This window comes from Eleutherodactylus coqui, chromosome 9, assembly GCF_035609145.1.
Source record: "Eleutherodactylus coqui strain aEleCoq1 chromosome 9, aEleCoq1.hap1, whole genome shotgun sequence".
NCBI lineage: Eukaryota > Metazoa > Chordata > Amphibia > Anura > Eleutherodactylidae > Eleutherodactylus > Eleutherodactylus coqui.
In genome coordinates, this window is record NC_089845.1 from 54,437,873 (window position 1) to 54,465,761 (window position 27,889).

The 27,889-nt window shown below is 41.1% G+C and overlaps 1 protein-coding gene across 1 annotated transcript; it reads left to right on the forward strand.

Moving 5' to 3' along the window:
• The first annotated feature begins 23,529 nt into the window (after positions 1 to 23,529).
• ID4 (inhibitor of DNA binding 4) lies at positions 23,530 to 27,542 on the forward strand. Its single transcript, XM_066579422.1, has 3 exons — positions 23,530 to 24,142; positions 24,916 to 24,975; positions 25,549 to 27,542. Exons 1-2 carry the CDS (start codon positions 23,792 to 23,794, stop codon positions 24,961 to 24,963), a joined length of 399 nt encoding a protein of 132 aa, XP_066435519.1. The 5' UTR covers positions 23,530 to 23,791; the 3' UTR covers positions 24,964 to 24,975; positions 25,549 to 27,542.
• Positions 27,543 to 27,889: the final 347 nt, after the last annotated feature.

Consider the following 27,889-nt stretch of genomic DNA (forward strand, 5'->3'; position numbering starts at 1 on the left):
AACAATTCTGGATATGACACATTATGTGTGGCCATTTGGTGGTCCAAAAAACTACAGAAAGGACATTGCAAAGGTTTTTCTCACCTGGAGTTCATGGTGATATTAAAACCTACTGTGATTCCTGTCCTGAGTGTCAGATAGCACATAAGCCTCATTTTCATAGCCCCTTGGCAACCATGCCCATTATTTAGCTACCATTTAAGCAGATAAGGATGGATTTGTTTAGGCTGTTGGTGAAGTCAGCAAGTGGACATCAACAATTTTGGTTATAGTGTGTTATGCCATATGCTACACGGAAGCCATACCTTTGCGTAATATGTTGTCTTGAACTACTGTCAATGAGTTGGTCCACATATTCGGTGGGCAGGCCAAAAGAAATTCACAGAGATCAAGGTACCCCTTTATGTCAAAGGTAATGAAAGAACTATGTAAGTTGTATAAAGTCTCACAACTTTGCATATTAGTTTATCACCCCCAAACTAATGGTTTGGTTGAGAGATCCAATAAGACCCTCAAAGAAATGCCTAAAAAGGTGGTAGACAATGATGAGAAAGACTGGGACTTTTTACTCCCATACCTACTGTTTGCCATAAGGGAAGTACTGCAGTCATCCATAGGGTTCTCACCCTTTGAACTTTTGTATGGGAGATGTCCTCATGGTCTACTAGATGTGGCTAAAGAAACATGCGAAGGACCCCTTACACAATTGTACTCCAACATGTTTCACAGGTACAGGACAAAGTTGCAGTGGTCATGCCAATTGTTAAAGAACATATGGAACAGGCTCTGCCAGCCCAGAGAATGATTTATTGCTTAAGTAGGTACATTTGCACCAGCAGACCAGATATTAGTCCTTAGCCCTACAACAGAAAGTAAGTTCCTAGCCAATTGGCAGGACCTTTTGTAGGGAAGGAAAAAGTGAGTGAAGTAACATATAAAGTATATCAGCTAGGTAAAAGGAAACCAGAACAAATATATCATGTGAATCTGATAAAACACTGGAAAGACCAGCTAGCTCTATCTGTGGAACTGGCTCCTCCTAGCACTGATAAGTCAGTGCCGAAAGTAGATAGTCCAGTCTCTGTCTGATATACAAAAGAAAGAGGCTAAACAGTTATTTGTAGCACAGAGGTTTTTTTTTCTGAGAAACCAGGAAATTTTATGCTCATAAAATATGACATTATAGGACAACCTGGGGTAAAGGTGCATGTCAACCCCTATAGGATTCCAATGAGAGGCAGTTTCAAAGCAAATAAAATCTGTGTTAGAGCTGGGTGTGATTGAAGAGTCACATAGTGAATGGTGGAGCCCTATTGTACTAAAGGGGTTTTTCAGGATTCCTGCTGTCAGTGCCGGGATACACCAGGGTTGGATAGGAAGCCGTTCTCCGACCCCTGTGTAGTGGCTGGCGCTTGTAATTGCAGGTGCAACTCTCATTGAAATCAGTGGGAGCTGTGCCTGCAATTACAAATCCAGCTCCCATTGATATCAATGAGAGCTGCACCTGCAATTACAAGCGCCAGCCACTACACAGGGGTCGGAGAACGGCTTCCTCTCCAACCCTGGTGTATCCTGGCACTGACAGCAGGCGCTGTCTGGAAATCCCTTTTAATTCCATACAGTTGAAACATATTCCTGTCTGCATGTTTTGGAGAAGATACATGTCCTTACATCTCAGCAAAGGCGAACCCATATTAATCCTGCCACACTACGTATCAGGTACAATAAAAAAAAAAACAATAAAAGTTAGCAACACATGGTCAACATATTTTCTGATTGAAGACTTTTGCTAGAGTATACCGTATGCGTTGGAAGGGATATCTTATCTTCATATTTACCAGTTTAACAACTCTTTGGCCATAATCTGTCACACCCAATTACAACATGACCATTTGTCTATGAGAGGCTATATATGGTGGAAATACTTACATATATTGTATATTTGTAATGTAATCATTTAATTATTGCAATTGTTTTACATAACTCAGCCTCATAAACTTGAGGAAGGCCCTTTTTGCACTTCAAGATATTACCTTGATGATGACTGCCAATTACCAAGATTGGTGCTTGTTTACCTAGCCTTCACAGAGGTTGATCCAGATTGTATGGGGTACAAACAATCGTGCATACAATTATTTGTCCCCTATACAGTTTCATCACTTTTGGCAGCACATTCCCTGTTCACACAAGTTCATAAGTTGCTGATGACGATGATTTCTTTTCTGGCTGTACAAAAGATGCGCTCAGCCAATTAACATGCCTTTGCTTGTGCATTGACTCATTGAAAGCAGATTCACACAGCCTGATCATCAAGCAAAGGAACGCTCTTAAAGAGGTTCTGCCATTAAAACAAAACCTCATTCATCGGCTGGGTCTGGTCTAAAATAAGAAAAGAGGGCATACTCATCTGTCCTGGAGCCCCAGGATGCAGCTGAGAGCCACCGCCGATATCGGCGGCAACATACGGGTAGATGGCCTAGCAGAAGTCAGGTGTCTCCTGCGGCCAATTAGGGGCCGCAGCATCACCGTACATACATCACCGAACATACTTCTGATAAGTATTATGATGACTCTATGGCCTCTGATTGGCCAAAATGGACACCTGAATTCTGCTGGGCCCTCTACTCGAAAGTTGCCACCAATACCGACAGTGGCTCTCGGCTGCTTACTGGGGCTCCAGGACATATGAGTATGCCCTCGTTTTTTTTTATTTTAGGTTGGGTGGATGGATTTTTGTTGTAATAACAAAACCCCTTCATGAAAGTTCTTGTCTGATCATCAGGCTCTGTGGAAAGCCCTTAAAATATCAGTTTATGTACCGAAAGGCATTTAATTAATATGTTGGTCACAAAAGGAGAAAAGAAATGAGAGAATAAGGTTTCTGTGCAGTAATACTTTTAGAGAGCATGGGAAAACCTACAGGTCTGTCTCAACTGATGTTCAGCACTCTGTAGACAGTTTTCAGGGTTTGACTAGCGGAAATAAGAAAAAAATATAGCGTTCAGATTTGTCTGTGCGGTGATTTCCATGGGTGACAGTGCAGGAATGAGGAACCGGTAGGTATAAGATGTAGACCCCCCGACTTCTCCAGATCTGCCCTATGAGCACCATAACTTAATTTATGGTGCTAATTGGTGATAACAGGTTCCGTTTAACTTCCAAAAAAATAAATAACTATCATAGAAGTCCATGCATTATTGTGTGAAAAGTCACAGGTTGAGGAAAATCTGGAAATACTAGAACAGAAGAACACAAGACCAGTAACACTAAAGTGCATGCAGAAAGACTTCCAATGAGATTGCAAAACTGGGTCAGCAACAAGAGACCCAATAAAATAGGAACAAAAAAGGGATAAATAAAGAGAATTCTGAACAGCCTGAATACGTAACTAGGAAATCAAGAAAACCAAGAGTACATAGGTTCAGAAACCAGGTCACTGAATGTCCAATCCAATGGCAATCTGCCAACATGCAAGATTGTTGTTTGCCCAATTTTCTAAGGAATGTTCATTAACCAAAGGATAATTAGGTGGTATGCTGGTATAAATTTAGGGAAAAAACTGCAAAGAAGGGAAAGAGACAACTGCAAACTGCCTATAAATTCAGCTAGTTTATATTATGTAGCTACAGTAGTTACTGGCTAGGGCTTAAATATTATGTCCTAATCACATTTCTAGGTGCAATTGATAATGGATTTTAAAAATAGTGAATGAACTGAAGAGCCAAGGTCGTACATATTATAGAGGCAGGCCATACAGCTTCTATGAGGCTCTTAAGAAAACAGCATTATTAGCAAACAACAGTTTAGGAAATGGTCCTAAAGGGTTTGTCCCATGAAAAATAATTATAAATGTTTTTGTATTTACACTTATTAAAACAAATGTTTCTATCCCCAGATATTCCAGGACTAATGTTAGAATAGTGCCAGCTGCTCTCTCCAAACCACCTACTTAGTCTTGTTACTGGTGAATTATGTCTCCACCAGCAGAATGGGTGGCGACAAACTGCACACCCACAACTTCGGATTGGCTGGCCAGGAGAATGGGTGGAGGCAAAGTGCACGCCCCCAAATTTGGATTGGCTGGCTCATAGCCCCTGGCATTGCGCTGACTCAGCTCCCAGCTCCGGTCTCCCCACCACCGTAGATACGCTGCGCTTACTACAGAAAGCTCCTGGGCAGACTAACATGTCAGCTCCCAGCTGCAGTCTCCTCACCGCTCTCTGACCCGGACTGACATGTCGCTCTCATCCACCGCTGGCACTGGCGCCGTCGTCCCCAGCAACACCAACCACGCTCTCAACGTCCATCTCCCCATACTGACACATAAGCAGCAGTAGCAGCTAGACGGGGTCCAGAGTCACAGGCAGCTAGTGGAGGCCGTCCATGAGAGACTGCCCCCTAGGCGGGGAATGGTTTATTACACAGCATGAGATCCACCAGAGCCAGGGTTAGCGTACAGTACTTTGAAGCAAGGTGGAGGGCTATGAGGAGATGTAGCTCTGGGCAAAGAGCAGCTGTCATTCCTCACCAGAGCTGGCCACTACACTGCAAAACACGGGGTGCTGTTGGGAGCATTATGTCGGTGTTCCCTCTCACTCTGGCCATCCAACCCATGTCTCCACCTCTAGTTCCGGTGGAAATATAATGCACCAGTACCCTCAGTCTTGCTTCTCTGCAGTAACGCTGTCTCACTCACTTGTGTAACATTTCATCTGACATCAGAGAATTCACTTCAACTTCAGAAGGAGTCGCTCACCACACCAGGGATCCCTCCGCATATTCAGTGGAGCAGAGAAGGAGCTAAGACTGAGCAGGTGTGTCCACCTTGGAGTAACTCTGAGGTGGACACAGAATACAAACAGCAGGTGGCACTGTTCTAACATCAAGAGCTCCTGCCCACAGCCGTGACAGGCTCTGCAAGTGGAATACCGCAGCCGAGTCTGTCACGGCACCCCCCCAAAGACCCCATACTCACCTCCCGGATCCACTGTGTGAGTCCCGAATGACGCGCCGGCGCGCATGCGCACTACAGCGTATGACGCGCCAGCTGTGTCATATGATGCGGTGGGCGGGGAAGCATATTTACGCTATACTTCCGCTGTGCTACAGTGGGAGTATAGTATGATGGACGGCTCCCATTGACTACAATGGAACCCGGACGCGCGTATTCCCATGGCAAATAGGACATGCCTCGGGTTATTTCATGCTGCGGTATTCCGCTGTGGAATCCTGCAGTGTGAATATTAAGCTATTAGGTTCAATAGAGCCTAGTAGTTGCGGTGTAACACCACGGATTTCTGCCATGTTTCAGGCATTAGCCCTAATTATGGAAAATCTGGGTATATCAACATGTTCTTAGTAAGTGTAAATATAGGAAATGTTTATAGTTATGGGCTCGCTTTAATTGGAAACAATGTTTTTTGTGGGACAATCACTTCAAACGTCATGGAGTGTAGCTGGTGTGACATACTGGTAGCACTGTAGTAGAAGGCTCATTAAGGCCCCCTGTCCCCGGCAGCGTATTCGCTGGCGGTAAACAGCCGGCGAATCACAGCGGCCGACGCTTCCCACAGCATTGCTATGAAAAGCGCCGGCACCCGTCCACGAGCGGAGAATCATCGCGATTCTCCGCCCGCTGCAGGCAATTCTCAGCATGCTGCGAATTTCCCCGATTCTCCGCGGTTAGCCTGTCTATTAGATAGGGCTGACCAGTGGAGATTCGGCGGCGGCTCCTGCTCCCGGCAGCGGCGAAGCTCGCCCGTGGACAGCCAGCCTTAGATTTTTATTTTGAGGCTCTTTTCCTGCTATGTATCCTACTGTTTAAAACAATAATGTTTGTATTTGTATACGATTTTTGAAATAGATATTTGAAGTTTGTTTTTTTTTCACTTTACTATACCGGTTCTCCAGCTTTTTTATAAACAGTCCTGCTCTGAAATACTCTCCTAACTACTACTAAAATTACCACCCACATCTCCCTTGAAGCCTTAAGATTCTATTCACCCTAGCACCATGCCCTTTGGTTCTATACAGGTGATCCTTTATGATCCATTTTTATTTATACTGATCGGTTTCTGTTTTCCTTACTGGACAGTATAGCAGACTGCACTGCTATTCTGGCAATCAAAGAACAATAGACATTCGAGTAAAGTATGATGAGCCTTTATAGGGCTTGTCTCATGATATAAACTTTACCCTATCTACAGGATAAGGAATAAGTATCTATTCAGTGAGGGTCTGAATGCTGGGACACCCACCCATCACGAGAAGTAGGGTCCTGAGTCTCCCTGAATGAAAGGTGCAATGGTTACACATGCACTCTACCACTCCATTCATGTCAGTGGGACTGCTGGAGATATCTGAGCACTTGTATTCAGCTATCGTCAGAAGACCCATTGAAATAAATAGAGTGATAGTACATGTGATCCCTACTCCATTGATTCGGAAACACTTGGGACACACATTCTTATGATGAGTGGGGGTCCGATCAGGTGCTTATTCCCTGCCTTGTGAATAGTAGATAAGTTTTTTTCATGCGACAACCCTGTTACAATGTCGTACATTTGTGGTTGAATATGTTGATAGTTGTTTTGTTCAAACAAATAAAATCTGTATTAGTGATGAGCGAGCATACTCGCTAAGGGCAATTGCTCGAGCGAGCATTGCCCTTAGCGAGTACCTGCCCGCTCGAGGGAAAAGGTTCGGGTGTCGGCGGCGGGCGGGGAGAGCGGGGAGGAACGGAGTGGAGATCTCTCTCTCTCTCTCTCCCTCTCTCCCCCGCTCCCCCCTGCTGACTGCCGCAACTCACCGCTCCCCCGCGCCGGCACCCGAACCTTTTTTAATCAAGAATTAAAAATCCAAACAGGTTATTCTGATCATATAAATTGCTTTACATTATATCCTTATTGCTTATTTTCCACACACTTTTACCATAATCCCTGTAAATACAAATACACATATGTAGCCGTTTATTCCTTGCCAGTGTATCTAAAATGATCAATGAAGCAATTTGCAGATATTCTCAACAAAAATGTTATTTTGTATCTACACTTTTGAGTCTCCATGTTAACAGACAATAAGCAAAGCCAGTGTAACCTGATTCTGAAGCCTACTTCCTGCAAATGTTGTGAAAAAAAGGTAATTGTTCATTGCAATTTAATTTTGTCCACATACCAGATATGTGCGAGAGCAGTGAGCACTGTTCTGAGAGCATGGCGGATATGCTGTGTATTTTCAGGGCTGTTTACAACTATAGCTCCAATACAAAACCCACGGCGGCTTCAGACTGGCGTATGCGCAAATACACTTGCAGTACAGAGAGTATTAGTGTATGAATCAGTCAACATTTTTTTTTTACCGTTCAAATTGTGCGCGAGTTGAAAAAAAAAATCTCTGGAAGATAGGTTCCACCCTATCTTTTGTTGCACTTAGAAAACTAAGTCCTATCTTCTCTTGTGCATAGTATTAATGCACGAGAATCCCACTAATCAAAAACAAACCATTGTAATCAATGGTTTCGCTTCAGTTTTTGCGGCCATGATTTTCTCGGCCAGAAAAAGCTGCAAGATCACAGCCATCTGAAGAAGCCCTTAGAAGAAAAAAGGTGCTCATGCACATGGACAGGGTGCCTGTGTTGCATCCGCATAGTCTCTGTGTACTATCATACAGGCTTCAGCAGAGGTAGTCTCTCCCCTGGACACATGAAAATGTAGGAGAGAGTGTTCCTTTCTCCAGTACTGATATTGTACATAAATTAATGTATATATATTTATATGTTATTTTATTTCTAAGTCGCTGCCCATTGAGAAGCATTACTGATGATGACTGTCAGCACAGCGACTATTCTGTGGGGCTGTGCATTCAATGTTAATGATGTGCAGTGTCAGCAATCGTGGACTGTGACAAGACAACACTATTTAGATTAAATAGACAAGAGACAGCCACATTGCTACTGTAGCCATCATATATAGATGTGTTGTGTCTCTCTGACTGTTGGGCTGTTCATGTGCCTTCCCATGGACAGACGCTTCAGTTTTGAGTGAAGGTTCATTCAAGAGCAACCTGAGTGGCATGGACTCATTTCTTGGGGAATCACCCTATCCTTGTAATTCCCACTCTGGCCATGTACCCACACACACGGGGGAGAATACCTCCATGCATATTGAGTCCAGTAGAGCATTAATTCAAAATAAATAAATCTTCTGCATGAAATTGGAGGCATACAGAGGTACAGTAAAGGGTTTGCACACCTCTATGGAAGCATTATTACAACTTTGTACCAAACAGAGATGTAATATGGCTGTGTGCAGGAGGGTTCTTGACCTCTATATACAAGGTGTGAAATTACAAAGGGCTTATGCATACTGGCGCAGAGCCTGTATGACTTCTTTAGTTTGTAGCTGTACAGGTTTGATGCACTGCTGTACAGGGTCTGTCAGAGTCCGTGTGTATGGAGGAGATATTCTCCCCTTGCCATATGAAATTGGAGGCAGGTACAGTAGAAGGCTCATGCTCTTGTATAAAAGCTTATAAGAAGCCGTGTACTTCAGTCCTAAGCATAAGAGTAGGTTCACATGGGATTTAAGGTTACAGATCTGTGTTACATACGTTCTGTACACTGATGAGGAGCAAGCTGTATCTGTATGGATTTCGCCTTGGTTTTCAATTCCCAATCATTGTTATAAAGACCTGTATAAAGGGTCGGACATTGATTTGCAGGAATGCTGCCATCCAATAGGTGGCGCTGCAGAGGTATTGTTCCATCTTTCTTATTTGCACATACATTCTGTGTAACAGGAAGGCATGAATGCATGAGCACCTGACACTCATGCAAAATGCATCCATGTCACGCTGGATGTTTAAAATTTGTGTATGGGGTTCAGAGAGTTGTGCACTTTTATGGGTGAAGGGCTGCCTTTTATTTATTTTTTACTTTTTATTTTTTTTTTTCATTTTATCTATTTTTATGGAGGTTTCACACAGGGCAGATTGGTTGCAGCATTTTCTGCAACTGTCTTGTTCATCTGAATAAGCCCACCTTCACACGAGAGCGTATGCGTGTTTGCACATGCCTGAGCACTGTGTAGTTGCAGAATGAACTAAGCTTTTTTGCACATTTTACTCCTGTTTCCGCACGCAAGGCATGTTCAGTTCCTCAACAAAGAAGGACGCATTAACTAAAATGGCTAATTAGTCTAATGAGTTCCAGAAGCGTTCTTTTTCCTGCGCACTTGCACAGTTTTTCATGCCTCCCCTAGCATATTTTGCGTGCATTTGCGCATCCCATTGTCTTCTATGGGGAATTTGGGTGTGTAAATGCACAAGAAAAGAGGGCATGCTGCAATTTTTTTTTGTGCAACCAAAATGTGCGGGAAAAATATGTGCACGTGAAGCAGCCTAATGTAATTGGCTTTTTGTGCTGTGAAGATCACGCTATTGCGACTGTTCACATTGCTGCAGGACACACATGCGCTGATTGAAAAGGCTGTGCAGCCTAATTAGTGCCTGTGAAATTGCACATTCCTTGCATTATTTATACACAATATGTACACACATTCACACATTATATATATATATATATATATAGTGGGCTTTTCTCGCCTGACGATCGCAGACCTCTCGGTACGGAAATGGGCACCACACGTGTAGACAATGGCTCAGGAGACTGGATTTCTTTCAAAACTGGCGCCTGCCAACATTTATTCACAGCAACACAGCAAACTTGTACAGTATATAGTAGCACAAAGTCCATAACTGAGGGTTCACAACCCACAGGTTCCCAGTCACAAACCCTGCCTGTGGGCATCCTCCTCCTTCAGACGGTTGATTGGCCCAAACTGGTCTGCACCGGGCCTTCAACTTGCAGCACTTCGGCTTTGCTGAGCAGGTACTCTCCCCCTTGAGTGTGGCAAGAGCTAAAGCTTTTATCTCTCTTCCTGCCACACCCAAAATATGTTTAAGGCCTCATGTCCACGGGCAAAAGAAGAATTAAAATCCGCAGCGGATTTTAACTCTTCTCCCGCACGCGGATCCGCACCCCATAGGGATGCATTGACCACCCGCGGGGTAGATAAATACCCGCGGATGGTCAATAAAAGGGATTTTTTTTAAATGGAGCATGAAAAAATCTGGACCATGCTCCATTTTCGTGCGGGTCTCCCACGGGGACGGCTCCCGCGGGCTTCTATTGAAGCCTATGGAAGCGTCCGGATCCGCGGGAGACAAAAATCGGAATTTAAAAGAATTAACTCACCCGCAGCGGACCGGGAAGGTCTTCTCTTCCTCACGGCCGGATCTTTCTTGCTTCGGCTCGGCGGATGTGCCCGGCGCATGCGCGCAGCACACCGGTGACGTGCCGCCGGCGTGACGAGTTCATCCGCCGGCTGAAAAAGAAGATCCGGCCGTGAAGAAGAGAAGACCTTCCCGGTCCGCTGCGGGTGACTTAATTCTTTTAAATTCCTATTTTCAGCGCTCATGTCAGCGGGGCAGGAGGGACCCGCTGCAGATTCTCCATGGAGAATCCGTAGCGGGCCTGATTTTCCCCGTGGACATGAGGCCTAAGTCTTACTGTAGTACCAGAATCTCTGTCTCTATAACCCTCTGCAGGCCATCCTGTGTACTGCACTCCTACAATATACGTATAAGATATATATATATATATATATATATATATATTTGTGTGTGTCTACAGATGCAGCAAAGCTTAATATGACTTTTAACACATTAAGATAACTTTCTGTGCCAAGGTGTGTTGCAAAACTTATCGCAGCCAAGTTAAGCTCTGCACGTTAGCCAAATGCCTTTTCGGTTTGCTGTATTCCATCCTATGCAGGCAATTTATCTACCAGATTCCTTACAAATGAGCCATTTGAATAACACAGGCTATAAATTGGAGCATCTCAAGAAATCCTGATACTGCTAGTCCACATTAGTCACAACCACAAAACTGCCTGCTCAAATTGTAGTGCAAGTGTGATAAATGAAGAGCGAGCCTCTGAATACTTGGGGGGTGGGTAGACTAGGCATTGGATAAGGGATGCCTTGAGAAACTCAATTTTCAACTCTCCTTGCAAAAGCAGGAGTTAAATCCTATTTTCTGCTCTCCTCCACAGGCTTCCACTATCTGCTAGGAAACCATGAATGGCATGTACTTTTCTCAGAGGTCAATCATTAACCTGCCCTAACAAGATTTTGTAGCAAGATTAAAAATCCAGCAAGAGGTTTGGGAGAAGGATATAAAGAAAATAGGAGGGGACTGGAAGTAGATTTCTAGTACTTAGCACCGAATGTGTACAGGTACATGTATTCTTAGAATATGTACGTCGCACTGAAAAGAAGCAGTCCGACACATTCCAACAAACGTCGCCTCGTTCTGGCAGCGATGGGGTTCGTTTTAAATGCCGTTATCCCTCATCTGGTATAATGGCATGCTTTGCTTTTCCCAGAGATGTGACCTCAGGTTTATTCAGCCCTCACAACCACAGAAAATTTCATAAATTATAAATGCTGCTCATGTGTATGGAGGTACTGTCAAGCCAGCCTGGTAATGCTACCTTGTACTTGAGACATACCCTTATGAATAAATGATAGAATTGACTCTGGGAAATAGATGCCTGTAGGGAAAAGAATATATGATCGTCATTAAAAAAAAATCCAGATCATTAAATTATAAAATAGAAGAAACAGCAGCACATCTAGGGTAGATCTGCTGCTTTCCCTGCTTGTGCCTTGCATTTGTATATCTCATGCAAATAATATATGTAAAAATAAAACAACAAAAGGAAAAAAAAGCCTAGCTGTTGTGTGCATAAACCCATCACAAAAGCAGAGATAGATGTAGTGCAAGGGATATGTTTGATGAAGTGAAGTGCATCCAAGTGTGCATTAAAAGCTATAATTTATTAGAGGGACTCCGGTGACATTTATAAACCACCAAGCGAGACTTAGGTGATTTATATTTGTCACTAAAAGCCAGGAGATAGATTGCTTTCTGTGATGTAGGGTTTTCTACCCTTTAGACAATACAAGGAAACAGCATGGATCTACACTGCCTTTCATCATTTACATATACAGTGCTTTATGTAATTTTGCATATACATATATATTTATATATGGCAGCCTTGTCTCAACATGCTAATGAGGATGCCTCGTGAAAACATTTGCATATTATTATGTTTTGCATGTGACAAAATTGGTATTGTTTCTGTGTCGACTTAATAAGAGGTATTGCAGATGCGGATTATTCTTTTGCTAATGTTATCTGACACAGTCAGGTCTATTAAGATTTTCCTGCCACTAATGGCCTAATAGGCCCTGTTAGGGGAGAAAAAAAAAAACCTTTTAGTACAGGCACTCCATACATATTCATCCGACCTGTGTAGATGAAGCATATGTATTTTATAATCCATTAATGCTTGGAACATTGTGCATCATATAGAGTTGTTTCTGAATCTGCATAAAATATTTTTAAAAGCCCTGATTTCAAAAAAATACCTTTTATTTAATCTGTACTTAGAATTCACCGTCTACAGACAAGATGAACCGAAGCGAAGAGTTTCCTATAACGCGATTCCTAAAACATTGTTCCATACAGGAGTGTAGATATTTGGTCTATTTTAGCACTGCTGTGTTCCCTGACTTACTCATAAAGGGAGTTTAGCTGTATTTCTTCTGGTCTGACATTGAGTGGGTACTTGTTGGGGAACTTGCTACAGTGCTTGCAATTAAAATTGTTTTAATACTTTTCAGATCTGTCATTGTGAGTGATTTCGTCGTGTTCAGTTTGCAGCCCTAGCAGGTGTCCATGCTTGATAATGTAGTATTGTCAAATATCACACTAGGCTTTGTAGACGTAATTGTATAAAATAGAATGTATCACCTAATAAAAACATCTAATCAAACTGTAGCACTCTTTGCATGTTAGTAAATATGTAAGATACTGTATACTTGTCCATGTGACTCCATTATGTTGCATCTGTTCTACTTGCCAAAAGGTACTCAACACTACCTAAGGTGACAAGAGTCATAAAAATGAAGAAGACCGTTTATATATCACAGTATGACAAAGCGTGATGAATGTAGCACTGCAGAAAAAGCTGATAGGTATTTATAGTGTTCCAATATATTTGTAACAAGATGCATTGGAAAAATGCTACAAAGTAATTTATGTCATAAGAGTTGTCTCCATATACGTGGAAAGGGATCCTGAATATCACATACGTGCCTAGAAACTATATTAAAGGTGGGTTACTGTATAATGGTATAATAAATCCATTCAAATATAAAGAGGACTGTAATAGTGTTCTTTTGTCTCACAGTACAAAGTGTAAGATGCACATCCACTTTTATGGCAACTCCTACCCCTATGCAAATATACAATGCTATCAAATGCAGGCGCTGCAATTAGTTATCTGTATGTCAATGCTTTATTTTCCAGTGCTGCATCTAATTTAGAATCTGCATTAGTAAGCCCTATGAAATATTCATATAGCCATCCAACCTAAAGCAAATTTTCAGAATGGATTGGAGATTTATCCTAAAATCCATCATTTTAAATATTGTGAATCAATTTCACATATAGATCTTCAAATATGGTTAAGAAACTGTGGAATTCTATGCTTAATTGCCCACACCAGGGTTATTCCCTACTGTTATCAGTGCTAGAATATCATGATCATGTTTTATTACATTTTGTTATGGGCTGTTTATAACTTGAAAATGAATTCTATATCATTATAAGCCCATATTCACTTCACTGTTTTGTATATATGTTTTGTTTAAAAAAACAACAAAACATTAAGAAATGGATCATTTGATTGGCCCATTCATTTAAGTGGGATAAAATATAGTACATATCAATCCAATAAGGATCTGGTTTTTTTTGCTGCACCAAAAAGCATTTGCTGTGTCATTGGGAACTCGATGAAGAACCAAATGCAAAAAAATGCAAACTGAGAACATTGTATCCATCAACTGTCAAATTAAATGAGTAGCTTAAAAATACAAATAAAAAAAGGAAATTTGTCATTTCAGTCTATAGCTGACTTTCGGATCTCCTGCCATTCCTGACAGGTCTGTTTTAGTAAATACTTGTAATCCCCATGAAATAACAATTTTAGAACATAGTTTCTTAGAACTCTACATGCTGCTGTTGCTCTGCTATTCTTCCTAGAAATTTAAGAATAAATTGACAACTGGGCCTTACCATATGGGGGTTGACTCTATAACAATGCTGCAGAATTGTTATATTGTGTGCATATAAGATATATAATATCCTGGTATTTCCTAAAACAAAGATGTTCAGAGGTGGTGACAAGCCCTCTTTAAGACCACGTGGTTTCTCAGCTCCTTATTGACCAGATCAATCTGTTTATTATAAATGGCATTCTGTAGATACGGGAATGAACCTCTAAATAGATCTTTTCTAGTGCATATCTGTGTTTTGTTAGAGTTTTCCAATATGTGTTTTGACATTAGAGCCTTTTCTGCACTCATGTTAGTCTGGTGCAGATAACATTAAGTGGTATCCTGATTTTATTTATCTGCTTTCTTACGGTTGGATTACTTAATCTTGAATATACATATTGGTGATGGCAAAGGTCCATATATCAATACCTACTGAATGATGTGTTCATCATTTGCAAATTACTGTACATGCTTCTGTTATTTTGCAATAGCTTAGACATTAAAATAAGCACAAATGTAGCAAAATTTAACCTAATGCTGATAACTTGCTGCAACAAGTTATCTTAAAGGGAACCTGTCATCAGATATAATGCAAGCCAGCGCTACAATACTGATATTCCTGTTTTGCCCACTTATTTTAGTTTGCCAGTTAATAAAAGCATACCTTAATAATCCCAGTTCAAAATTCTCCTGCACCATAAATGAGTCAAGTGAATGTGCTATACTGTCTCTGCTAGCAGCTTGTTCTGCCCAAATGCAGCCCCTCTCGCCTCCTCTGATGTACAGCTCTCATTAAAATCAATGATCCACTATGCATTGAGTAGAGCAGCAACTTCCAGTCTGTATCCCTGTGCATTGTGGTGTTGACAGCGGACGTCTGATCAGCTAGTCGGTTGGGGTTCTAAGCAGCAGATCCCAGCCAATCAACTATTGAGGACCTATAGTGAAGATAGGTCATCAATTATATTTCCCTGGAAAACCCCCTTAACTAATTCTGGACGTTAATTAGAATCAATTAAACTGGGACCTGACAAAGGCAGCGCTCAGCCATTCATTGAATTTAATGAATGGCTGAATTCAATGAATGGCTGAGACGCTACCTCTGATTGGCTGAGCACAGGGAGCAATCATAGGCAGTGCTCAGCTGTCATTTAATGGCTGAGCGCTGCCTCTGACTGGTCACAGTACTCAGCCAATCAGAGGCAGCGCTTTCTGGAGGCCGGGGTTTTCAAGAGCCGAAGAGCTGGTCAGCACTTCCAGGTGAGTTAGCTTTTCTTTTTTTTTTTTACAGCTAGGGATGATTTTAGGAGAAGAGCTTATATTTAAAGCCCTTCTCTGAAAATCTCTGCAGGGCTTGCTGTCATCCCATTGCTTACAATGGGTCTGCAGAAGCGTCGGCCCTATTGAAAGCAATGGGAGAACACCGCGCTCCTGTGCCACAGCTGTGACAGACGTGGCAGGGGAATTCTTCCTCCCCACACGGAGTCTCCTTGTGACTGGACACTGTGACAGTGCTGTCACAGTGTTCTGTGATGAGGAGACTCCCTGGGGAGATGAAGAAATCCTCTGCCATAGCTGTCACAGCTGTGGCAGAGGATCATGACCTTCTCTGTATGTTGTCAATGGGGCCGCTGCTGCTGCCGCTGACCCCATTGACCACAAGGTGAAACCCCTGGATGTGATAGCACCCAGGGGTTTCACATCCAAAGAATCCTGATGCTGCAGTTAGTTGCCTTTTGCAATTCGCTGTCCTATTTTTTACCGGTGAGAATTTTTTGTGCAGGTAAAAATCAGACATCTGACTGCTGCTATTGAAAAGCATTGGTTCTAATAGATGCGAATCGCAAATGGAAAAAACATGTGCAACACAAAACGCTCATCTGACTGAGCCCTAAAAAAATGTAAAAAACAGAAAAAGTTAAAGTTTAACTATAAAAAAATCAGGTCTAAAAAATACACATTTTACCCTGACAATATGCTTATTAAGTAGAAAAAATACAAAATAAAAATAAACATGATGGTAGGTATTCCTGCGTTCGTAATGACCCAAGCAATGAAAGTATTTTGTGAGTTATCTTGCACAGTGAACGACGTAAAAGGAGAAAAAGGCCAGAATGTTTCATCCATCTGCCTCCCAAGAAAGCTATCCAAAAGTTGCATGTACCAAAAAATGGTACCAATAAAAACTACAACTCTTCCTGCAAAAAGGCGGACCTCACATAGCTGAGCTGGCAGAAAATAAAAAATATTATGGGTCTTGGAATGCGGTGCTGCAAATTCAGTTTTTTATCTTTAAAAGGGTGTTTTTATTGTGCCAAAGTTTAAAAAAAAATATAACTAATTGGTGACACTTTAATCATTTTGATCTGCAGAATGAAGTTAACATGACATTTATACTGCATAGTGAATACCATTAAAATAGTACAAAAAATTGCCAGAATTGCTGCTTTTGCTAATCCTACTTCCCCAAAAAACTGAATAAAAAGTAATCATAAGGTCATCTGTACCAAAATGTTATCAATTACACTACGCATTGTCCCGCGAAATTAATCCCTTATGCAGCTCTGAAAAAATAAAAATGTGATGGCAGAGAATTTTTTTTTGTGTGTTTTTAGCTTGCAAAAGTAGTAGAAAAATCAAAAAACATATTAACTTGGTATCACCGTAATCATGCTGATCAAATGAATAAAGTTAACCTGCTATTCTTACTACAAGGAGAATTCTGTAAAAGCAAAAAAAAAATACAATGCTGGAATTTCAGGGTTTTGTCCTATCTGTCAAAAAAAAGAATAAAAGTAATACAATAAAATATATGTACCTCAAAGTACCATTAAAAAATACAGGTATGTAAAAGAAAAAGTTAAAAAGCGATGCCTCTTGCAATGCAACAATGAAAAAATGAAGAAAATTCCTTGGTTATTAAGACGTAAAATAGGCAGGTCATTAGGAGGTTATGTTTTCTACAAGCAGAGGCAGTGAAAGAGGTATACAAATCTCCTACTGAAGGAGCTGCCTAAAGGTCCTTTTACAAAGCAATGCTTTCCTGATGAAAAACGCTGATCAACGAGATTGGCGCTCATTTGCTTGGCCTTCATACAAGCCAATTCATACTCTATTAAGGGATGAATGATCCTTCATGATTGTTCGCCTTCATAGAGTATCATCATTGTTGGCAGCACATCCCTCGCTCACCCAGAGACCTGTACTGCTAACAACGGTGATTTTTCGTGCCGTATAATAGATGTAATCACATGAGTGTTTGCTCATTCTTTGGATGATCAACTTCAGACGATCCAAGAATCAGACAAACAAACATTCCCAGGAACATGTCTATTATCTTGTTTCTTATCACTCCGATTGTCTATTCTAAACCATACTGTTGCTAACCGTTAATTTTAATTTCAGTTATCATCACCTTTTTACATGTTTTTTTCTCTATACTCTGTGTGTTTCATATATAGAGATTAATCATAATTAGTGATGAGCGAGCATACTCGCTAAAGGGCAATTGCTCGAGCGAGCAGGGGGAGCAGGGGGGGAGAGAGGGAGAGAGAGATCTCCCCTCCGTTCCTCCCCACTCTCCCCTGCAGCTCCCCGCCCGCCGCCGGATGCAAACCTTTTGGCTCGAGCGGGCAGGTACTCGCTAAGGACAATGCTCGCTCGAGTAATTGCCCTTAGCGAGTATGCTCGCTCATCACTAATCATAATTTAGGTATCCCTATTCAGAAATGTCTAGAAAGGCAAAAACTGAGTGCAATTGAACCAAATTTGGTGCTACCATTCAGGGCATGCAGAAGTGATCCATGAAAAGCGCTAAACAATGTGAAAAGGTAATGCATAAATGAAGCAGCAAGGTATCTTAAAATGTCATATCTCGAGAGTAAAGTCTCACCAAGAGCCCACTCACGCGGAACGATCTGTCGCTGGGATGACCGGTCAGGCATCTGTTGGGTGCAGATGCCTGACAGGTCATCCCAGCGATAATCGTTCCTGTGCAAAAGCACAGGGAGGATCATCGCTAGTGAGTGGAGGTGCAATAGAGAGAGGATCGTTTCGGCCCGCCCGCTGCCATTCCCAGTACACAGGCAGTCATTCAAAAATGAATGACTGCCCATTTACAAGGGCCGATCCATCATTCAATTTTCCACATGCTTAAACTGAATGATAAACGAGAAGCAAACAAATTCTCGTTTGTCGTTCTTATCATTTTGGAGTGCTGATTCTTCTCCTATAATTTAATTAACACTGTAGATGTTATCTGTTAACTATAAATCTCATATTGCTTATTTCAAATGAAAGTTCTGTACTTCAGCACAGGGTTTGGGTGATTTTCCTGTTATTTGTATATTGCAAAATAACATTAATACCCAAAAAATAATCTTCAACAATCAAAAAGAAATGTAAGAAATACTGGACTAGGTTGTCAAAGTAGTGCCAAAAGCAATCAACATCTCAGGGTCCCCATACACATTAGATATTAATCATCTAAACCAGCAAAAAACTGCAGGGCCAGACGACACTGATGTCGATGGGTTCAAATTTGCCAGGACAGATGATGTTGGGGGAAAGAAGAATCAGGGTTAGAGATGTGCGAGCGTACTCGCTAAGGGCAAATACTCAAGCGAGTATTGCCTTTTGCGAGTACCTGCCCGCTCGTCTTAAAAGATTCGGGTGCCAGCGAGGGAGAGCGGGGAGGAACGGGGGGTTGATCTCTCTCCCCCCCCCCCCCCCCCTCGCTCACTCCCGCAACTCACCGCTCACCCCCGCTAGCACCACGAGTGGGCAGGTACTCGCAAAAGGCAATATTCGCTCGAGTATTTGCCCTTAGCAAGTATGCTCGCTACTCTCTAATCAGGGTCGCTTAATTTGTTCCCCATGAAATAGGCTGGCTGACTTACCGCTGTAAAGATATGAATGTTCATGTGTATGGGGCAGCCGGTGGAAACAACTGTCAGACAGTTGTTTGTCCGATAGTTATTGAATGTGTATGGGCAACTTTAGCCATTTGTCTTGTATGATTCAAGACCAGATTATGGTTAACCATGGCAGAGCAGTTCTTTTATGGGATCTCTGCCCTACTAAGCCATTGCGCATTCCACAACATATAAAGTTAAAGCCCTGTTCTTACTTCTACCCACTGCAACACCCCACTATTAGGCCACCTGTCCATGGCCGCGATGAAATATCGCTAGCGATATTCCTCCATGGGAGAGAAGGGTGGCGCCCTAAAAGGTCTCCGCGATGAGCCTATATTAATGATAGGCTTACCGCTGAGAATCGTGGCATGCCGCGATTTTAATTACGCAAGCTGAAAGTCGCTATGATTTTCAGCCCATGTGCAGTAGGCTGTGCTTTCCATAGTTATCCTATGGCAAGCGTGTCATGCAAGCTCCGCGCAATGACACCTCGCCCGTGGATAGCCAGCCTTACGGAGAAACCTTCTTTTAGGCTATGATAATCTGAATGTAGCTACCTTGTGAATTTTTTGAATCAGCTTGCACATTCTAGCGGTTAATGGGGATCAGTAGGCCCTTCTTACAACTCGGGGGCACTACAATGAACCCCAATCGTTCTTATATAATTTTGCCCAATTGTTTAGATGTATGATGTAGGGGCCAATATGGATGCTCTATTGCGTATATAAATTAATCCTTCTGTGATAATGCTTCCTGGATCTCAAAATAGCTGCAGAATTGCGTCTTGTAGGCTCAGCAGTGTCAGTCCTGAATGTTAAGGTCCTTTAACACAGGACTATTGTCGTGAACATAAGTGCCCCACTAGCGATCCCAATGACTATCGCTCCTGCGCTTTCACACTGGAACTACAGTCATTCAGTGAATGGAGGTGGAGCATGCTGGAGATCTCTTCCACCCGCCTCCATTCATGGCAAACTGGCAGTCATTCAAAGATTGAATTGCTCCAGTTTACACTGAGTGAGATGTGACTTGCTAGTGGCTTCGTTTCAGTGAGCTACAGAAGGTAGAAATTATGTATTGTCGGTCCCTACATCATAATGTACTGTGGCTTAAAGGGAACGTGTCATTGGAAAATTACCTACTCTTTACATCAAACTTTTATGTTAAGCATATTTTTTTTATATTTTGGTACATTTTTTTCAATTTTGATGTCACCATGTATAATTAAAAGAAAACATCCAAAAATCCTGCAGCTTTCACTCCAGCCACTAAGCCTAGTAATAGGCATCCTGTTCTATAAAGAATACTTTTCAGCAGTGATCTCATTATCATCACAGGCAGGATTACAATGAAAGGTAAGACCTATAAATAAATTGCGCAGGATTCACCATTCACAATAGGTGATGGGCGCACACAGGTCATGCCTAGTACTATCTTCCATACAAGCCAATGAGTTCCCTCCAGTGTGTTGTTTTTAAGGTTCATGAGGCTACTCTACCAAACTGGAAGTATCAGGCTTAGCGACCAGGGTGAAAACTGTAAGACATTGATTTCTTTTAAACAGGTATACTGACACGGAAAATCAAGTCACCAAATATTGAAAAAAAGTCTTGAACAAAAACTTTATTTAAAAAATATGTCATTTTCTGTTGAAACATTCTCTTCAAATGAGTGAACAAAGTTCCTACATAGATTGTAGAATATAATTATACTAAATTATGGACTCCCTACTGATTGTTTTTTATTAAGAGGACTAAAGAAGGACAAGTAATAGTATAAAGATCTATCTATCTCATATCTATCTATCTACCTCCTATCTATCTCTCATATCTATCTATATCTATTTATTTATCTATCTCTCACATCTATCTATCTATCTATCTCCTATCTATCTGTATCTATCTATCTATCTATCTCTCATATCTATCTCCTATATATCTATCTCTCATATCTATCTATTTATCTCATATCTATCTATCTATCTATCTATCTATCTATCTATCTATCTATCTATCTATCTCATATCTATCTATCTATCTCATATCTATCTATCTCTCATATCTATCTATCTATCTCTCATATCTATCTATCTATCTATCTATCTATCTCGTATCTATCTATCTCTCATATCTATCTATCTATCTCATATCTATCTATCTATCTATCTCTCATATCTATCTATCTATCTCATATCTATCTATCTATCTCTCATATCTATCTATCTCTATCTATCTCATATTATCTATCTATCTATCTTGTGTGTGTTTTTCAAGACTTTTTAATAGTGTGATATTGTATATAACATATGACCATGGTAGAAATATATACATAAACTCCGTGGAACCTTTTTATCATCATCTCAACAATTTATTTACATTTTGTGCATCTTAATATTGATGATTGCTACCTGATTTAATCAGGGAACTACATTTCTAGCATTCCCTAATATCATGATATAACAATAATTGCTTCCTTTACAAGTGAAAGTGATCCAATAATATTCCTTCAAGGCTGTAGGGAATTCAAATACAGAGACCATATTCTGATGATAGATCCTGCAGGTAGGCAGCATGGGATTTTAATTTATCTCAGCCCTGCAAAGTTGTTATTGAATTGATCTAATTGGTAGCATACATAGAGCAAGAGTAAAATGTGGGCCCTAGCAGTTGCTGGTTCATGCCATTCCACCCCACTATAGAGGACCGCCCACAATGTGCTGTGAGGGAAGATTGTATCCATAGGAAAAAAAATATGAAGAGCCACATTGAATTTGCTTCTTTTTACGTGACTACATTTAGGGTGCATTCACATGTAGCTGATTTGCTGTGGATTTTGTTGCATATCTGCAGCAGATTTCATCCCTTTGGAATGCAGTTGAAAGGATGAAATCTGCTTCGAATGTGCAACAAAATCTTCAGCAAATCGGGTTAATAAAAGAAATTTATGGAATGCAATATAACTCATTTACATAAATCTAGAGCTGTAAATTGCATGTGAAAAAATCACTTTGTGTTATCTGCATAAACAGCCTGAGATCCACAGACAGGCTCATAGCAACCTATCAATGGTATTTCGGTTGTCTGAGATTTAAAAAGAAAAAGCATTTTTCATGCCCCTCAAACAGCAGCACAGATGTTGGTAGGTTGTGTTCAATATTGCAGCTCAGGTAAATGTGTTTGAGCTGCAATACCCTGCACAGCCCATGTACAGCAGCGGCGCTATTTCTAATAAACCACAGACCCTTATTTCTAATTTCAGACAAACCTTATAATTGCAAATCTTGAAACACACTTCAGCTACATTTCTCAAAGACGTTGAAACATAACATATAAACCACAGAAAGGCACAATGCATATAAGAGGCAGGTGCTTCCTTGTCCACAAAACCCTTTTTTGCAAATAAAGCCTGACATGGACATGTGTGTCACCGCAAATGGCACTAAACCAGCCGCCCTTCTCCTTGGGAAGTAACGACTCATTACTATGTAATTATGTTTCACCTGCACACTACACACGACATTTTACACCCCTCTTATGACATGTGCTTGACAACAGGAGCATCTATCATTCCATGTTCCCTTTGGCATGCTTTAATGACATGGTTCAAAAGATAAGTCACCAACATTCATCTTGATTGCTTTTATCTTGTCATGGGTTCTTCGCATTGGAAAATAATGAATGCAAATGTTACACTGTATTTTCATTACAAGGTAAAAACGTATAGCTACAAAGACCAAAATAATATTGTTACCATTACTAATAACAATAGTTGTTTATTAAATATTTAAGAGAACATCTGTACATGTATTGTGCTCCTAGAATCTAAATCCACATGACACAGCAAGTTCAATAGTTTCTTTCATATAATGCCCTGATATTATCTGCAACATTGTTGCTAATATTGCAGTACAATGTATCCACACTTCTTCCCTCCAACACTAGCATTTCGCTTGTGAAGACATTGTGATCATAAATGAGCAGAAGACAATGACAGTTCTCTGCTAAAATATCCTTCATGGTGACAAGTCTGGATGATGTCCAGACTGTCATAACACATGTTCTGGTGAAGAAGAAGAAATGATCATTAACCCCAAAAGGGAAGGGGGGTAAAGCCTTGGATTGTCTTGATATTCTACGACAGATCTGAGCTCGCTGCCGTTATCTAAGACCTTTCTGAGAACTGCCCTTATCTTCTCATTTCTGCCCAGAAAACCTTTTCGCATAGGGACAGCTTTTTTTGGCTATTACATCCATGTATTTTTTTTTTTTTTGCTCCATCCTTCCTAGTAAGTGTGTTTGGTTTTTGTACAGAGAACTTGTGATAAGTGAGAGGCTGCTGAGTGTGCTCCAGCCGGATGGCTCTCCACCCACCATCACTGCTCCCGCCCTCCCTGCATTCACCCTCCCCACCAGATCCCTGCCATAAATATGTGAGCACAGAGGCTGCAGAGCAGGGAGTCGTGAGCGAGAGGCTGACTTGGAGACACTGCTGCCTTCTCCTGCGGGCATCCTTCTGTCACCCAGATCCAGTGTCCTTTATCTCTCCGCTCTACCCTACTAAGGACCTGAGGCTGCAACCCAGTGCTGCAGTGTACTATAGCTGTACTCCCCTCCTTGCATTGGATATAACGTTTGCATGCTGCGCATTTGCTGCTCTTCACCGTAGATAATAATACCTAGTCGCTGTCTGCAATGAAAGCTGTCAGCCCTGTGCGTCCCCACAGCCGGAGAGCCCCATTGTCGGGGGGCGTGTGTGGGGAGCTGGCGCTGCACTGCCTCTCTGAACACAGCCTTGGTGTAGCTCGTTACAAGATGGAAGAAGAGGAGTCCTTGTGTCTGCAATATGACATGAATGACTGTTACAGCCGCCTCAAGAGGCTGGTGCCCACCATACCCCCGAACAAGAAAGTCAGCAAAGTGGAGATCCTGCAGCACGTTATAGACTACATACTGGACCTGCAGTTGGCACTGGACACGCACCCTGTGCTGCTTAGGCAGCAGACACCTGCCAGGACCCCTCTGACGGACCTCAATACAGACCTGGTAAGAGACAGCCCCTCTTGTGTGGGTAAGAGTGCCACATGTTAGCAGATGGCACAAGCTGTTGTGTGTGTGTTGTATCGGCTCTCTTGTATTAGTGCCCACTAGACTCTCAGCATCAGCAGAGTGTGATGACAGCTCTGGCATCTGAGGAAGGACAGATCCACCTAACAGGGCTGCACTGCTTCATGTTAGTCCAACACAGGCATGCTAGCACTCAAGAGATGTAGTGACTGCTGTCCAGATGGCAGGTGATGTTCACTGTTATGGCTTATTCTTGTCATTTCCTCTTAGTAGTTTTGTTCCTGATGAGTGGAAAGCAGCTGTCTCTTCTTCTAGTTTATGCACTGAAAATGTGTTGCAATCATGTTCATCATTATCCTATGCCATAAATTCACCAGTGCACAGCCTGCGATGGCCCTTTCCCAGCTGAAGAGAATAGGCAGCTATGCCCCTCACCCTCTCCTCCGTGCTTGTAGCTATGAAGCCCTCTGCTACATGCCAATTGCCTGTAAGTTGAGTGTATGTCAGATTTTAATTAGGAGCAGCAACCTGAAGGTGATCAGTCTTTTGTGTGTCTTATTCTGATCACTGAAGTGTGACCTGTCACAGTCTCTACAGCCAGTGCCCCTTCTGTGAGAGCACGCTGCAACATTATTACTGATCCTTTTGTTTTTCCCTCTGTTCTTCTTTTTCATTTGCCTCACTGTTATTTCGTGTTTTAGTACGTATTATCATAATTAATATGTCTTTTTTTTTTATTTCTCTTTTCCCAGGCTGCATCAGTGGTGAACACGGAAGGGGATAGTATACTATGTCGCTAGTGTGCCTTTAAGGTAAGCCTTTCATAGTCTATTATGCAGCCTATAGAGTGACCATTTATTTTGCAGCTATGCCTCATAGAAGCCATAGAGTGATAGTTAAAATGAGAATTTTCTCACTTTATAATTTGCCTTTTACGGGTGTAATGATATATTGCATAGTAGAGGATTTTAGCCGCTGATAAAGCAATCGTTTTGATGTCATATTAATGGTCAGAAAAATTCATTACCGAGTTAAGACTACCTTTCCAGAATAATTGTAAATGTTTAGTCTAAGAGAGAGATTATAGTAAATGCAGAGAATACCTCCCACTATTATTCTCTTTCATATTCGTATCAGGAGTGAGGAGAGGGAGTTTGCAGGGATGAGGGTCATAGATGATAGCCCACAGCACTGTATGAGAGCAGGGACTGAGCAGTCCATCGCAGCTGCGTTCCTATGCTTGGACTAGCTTGGGAGCTGTGCTTGTAGTTTGACCTGGTTTGTTTTGGGTTGTTGATCAAGCATGTCTTGTGTTTTGTTGGTGGCGCCAGTAAGTCTGGAGCAGAATGGTTCACACACCCCCTCTATTCATTCCTCTTCCACAGGTGTGCAGCAGGCAAATCCAGAGCCAGGAGGAGCACAGAGAAAGAGAGAGACAAATTAGAGAATAAGGGAGGGGAATGAAAAAAAACAGTCACCAGACAAAAGAGGGAAAAAAAACATCCTTCACTTCGCTTTTCCACACTACACGGAGAATCTAATCCTTCACCATGTGTCCACCTTGTATCATCAGACATGCACTGTGGAAGTCCTAGACCTGATGGCATAGGGGGCACTGCTTAGAGAGAACACACTATTAAATGAAGAACTGAATATGAAGCTTTACTAATATACCAGAGTATTGTAGATATTTTGTCTTTACATCTATTGTTTAAAATAGATGATTTTATCTCTCCGGGGAATTTTCTTCTCCCTGCAGGAATGTTACATATTGTATAGAAGAAAACATGAGTGACATTTCATACTGTATATATAGAGATGTTCTATAAGTGTAAGTGATACAAAGTATATGCTTTAATAGACTACTGTAATTATGAAGTATTTTTAATTAAATATTTTGTGTAAATATGAATGTGTCTTTTTTCGTTTCATCCTGGGGGATTTGATTTTTATCTGTTACGAAAATTAAAAAATTAACTGAAGAGACATGAAAAGATGAACTTCTAATTTCCCACTAACTTGAATTAGACGAGAATTGACTTGCATGATTGTATGGAGTGTATTCCTTCTTTCAGTCAAGATTGCAACACTAAACTACATCCTAAAAGTTCAATTCATTCACGTGAAGCTGTTCCAAAGCTTTTATTTGGCCTTACATGGAGTGGATAGGAAATTCTCTATTCACTTTTGCACTCAATTATAGTCCACTCTTTAAGGGTGGGAGGGAGTAATGTGTAATGATCACATTTTCATGTCCTTCTGAAATTTTCAATAGAAACTGATTTTATTTGCTTTTTTTAATATATTGTCAGTGTTACAAAACGAACTCCAATGATTACTGAAATGTCTTATCTGTTTAGTAAACACTGGGTCTTCTCACTTTCTAATCCCCTTGATCTCTAGCCACCTTTCAAAATATAATGGATTATGTACAACGCGCTGTCATTATATACTTGTCAAAAACAGTACTACATCATATTTGTGATAAGCATAGCCATAACTCGCTGTGCTTAGCAATTGGTCCCTGCAAAGAGACCTGAAGCAGTACTGTTTTGTGGGAAGAGAAGTCGCATTCGATTAAAATGACTATATATGTACACGATGCAATGTGTGGAATTTGGCATTCATATTGGTACACACAGTATAAATTTAATAAAAATCCTACTCCTTACTATACATAATCCCATTAGTCACTAAGGCAGATTCTACTTCCTTGTTCATTCCTTGCTTTGCATGTATTCAATTAGCTTATGAATATGGCCAATTATGGTCATTTAGTCCCACTGTTTCTGCTCTATTTCCACAGAAGCAGTCTCTGTTTTTAATCCATAGTAGGGGGTTAAATCCTAATTTCTGAGCCGCATTCCTTATACATGTTGGTGCTATTATATTTCTAACTGGGGGGTGGTTAAAAAACATTTCTTTCCCTTCCTTTGTGTCGATTTTTCTCAGTGGAACTTGTGCTAGGTGAGCAGACAGTTCATTGCTTGCAACCAAAGGAAACCTTACCGTATCTATATAACTGTATCTATACTGATTTCAACTGATAAAGGGAGACAAGCAACAAACCTTTTAATATTAGTAAAGTGCTTGGTTTTCCCTGCAGTTTCTACTGTAATCTCATATGTATTTTTACACATGAGTATTAAAACTAACATTTTTTTACGTGTCTCAACCTTGTCTTTCTTACCTCTGTATTAATCTTACTGACAGTCGGAGTATTTTATTGTTATGTCAATGTTTTGCTTTGTTACTTTTTTTGGACACTTCAAGAAAATGTAGACAAATAATCTGTTAACCAAACTTCTAATTCCTAACATGATTTTTTTTTTCCCACCGATGTCCTCAAACTTACTCTTAAATAAAGGAATGCATTTCACATTTTGCATGCACATTTCCTGACTTCTATTGACATAACTGACAAGGGAAATGTATGCATGGGAACCTGAATGAGTACTGGAGCAATGATGTGAGGTCAGGAGAAACAACCTAGAACTGTATCAGTTACATATTTATTACTACTTCTTTAGAACCTAGCTCCCAGGGTTTAAGTTATGCCAGTGCTGTACTATATATACATATTGGAATGATAGTGTGTTTGTGCCACTGACAGAGGACAGTCCTTAGAATTATTTCTTTCCCACTGAATGAACGCAATCGCTTTCTTAAAAATAGATGATATGTGGGAAAGAATACAGTAAATTGAGCAGTATATATAACAAACAG

Coding starts and splice junctions, on each gene's coding strand:
- ID4 (XM_066579422.1), top strand. CDS start 23,792: ATGAAAGCTGTCAGCCCTGTGCGTCCCCACAGCCGGAGAGCCCCATTG. Junction 24,143..24,915: donor CGGACCTCAATACAGACCTG/GTAAGAGACAGC, acceptor CTCTTTTCCCAG/GCTGCATCAGTGGTGAACAC.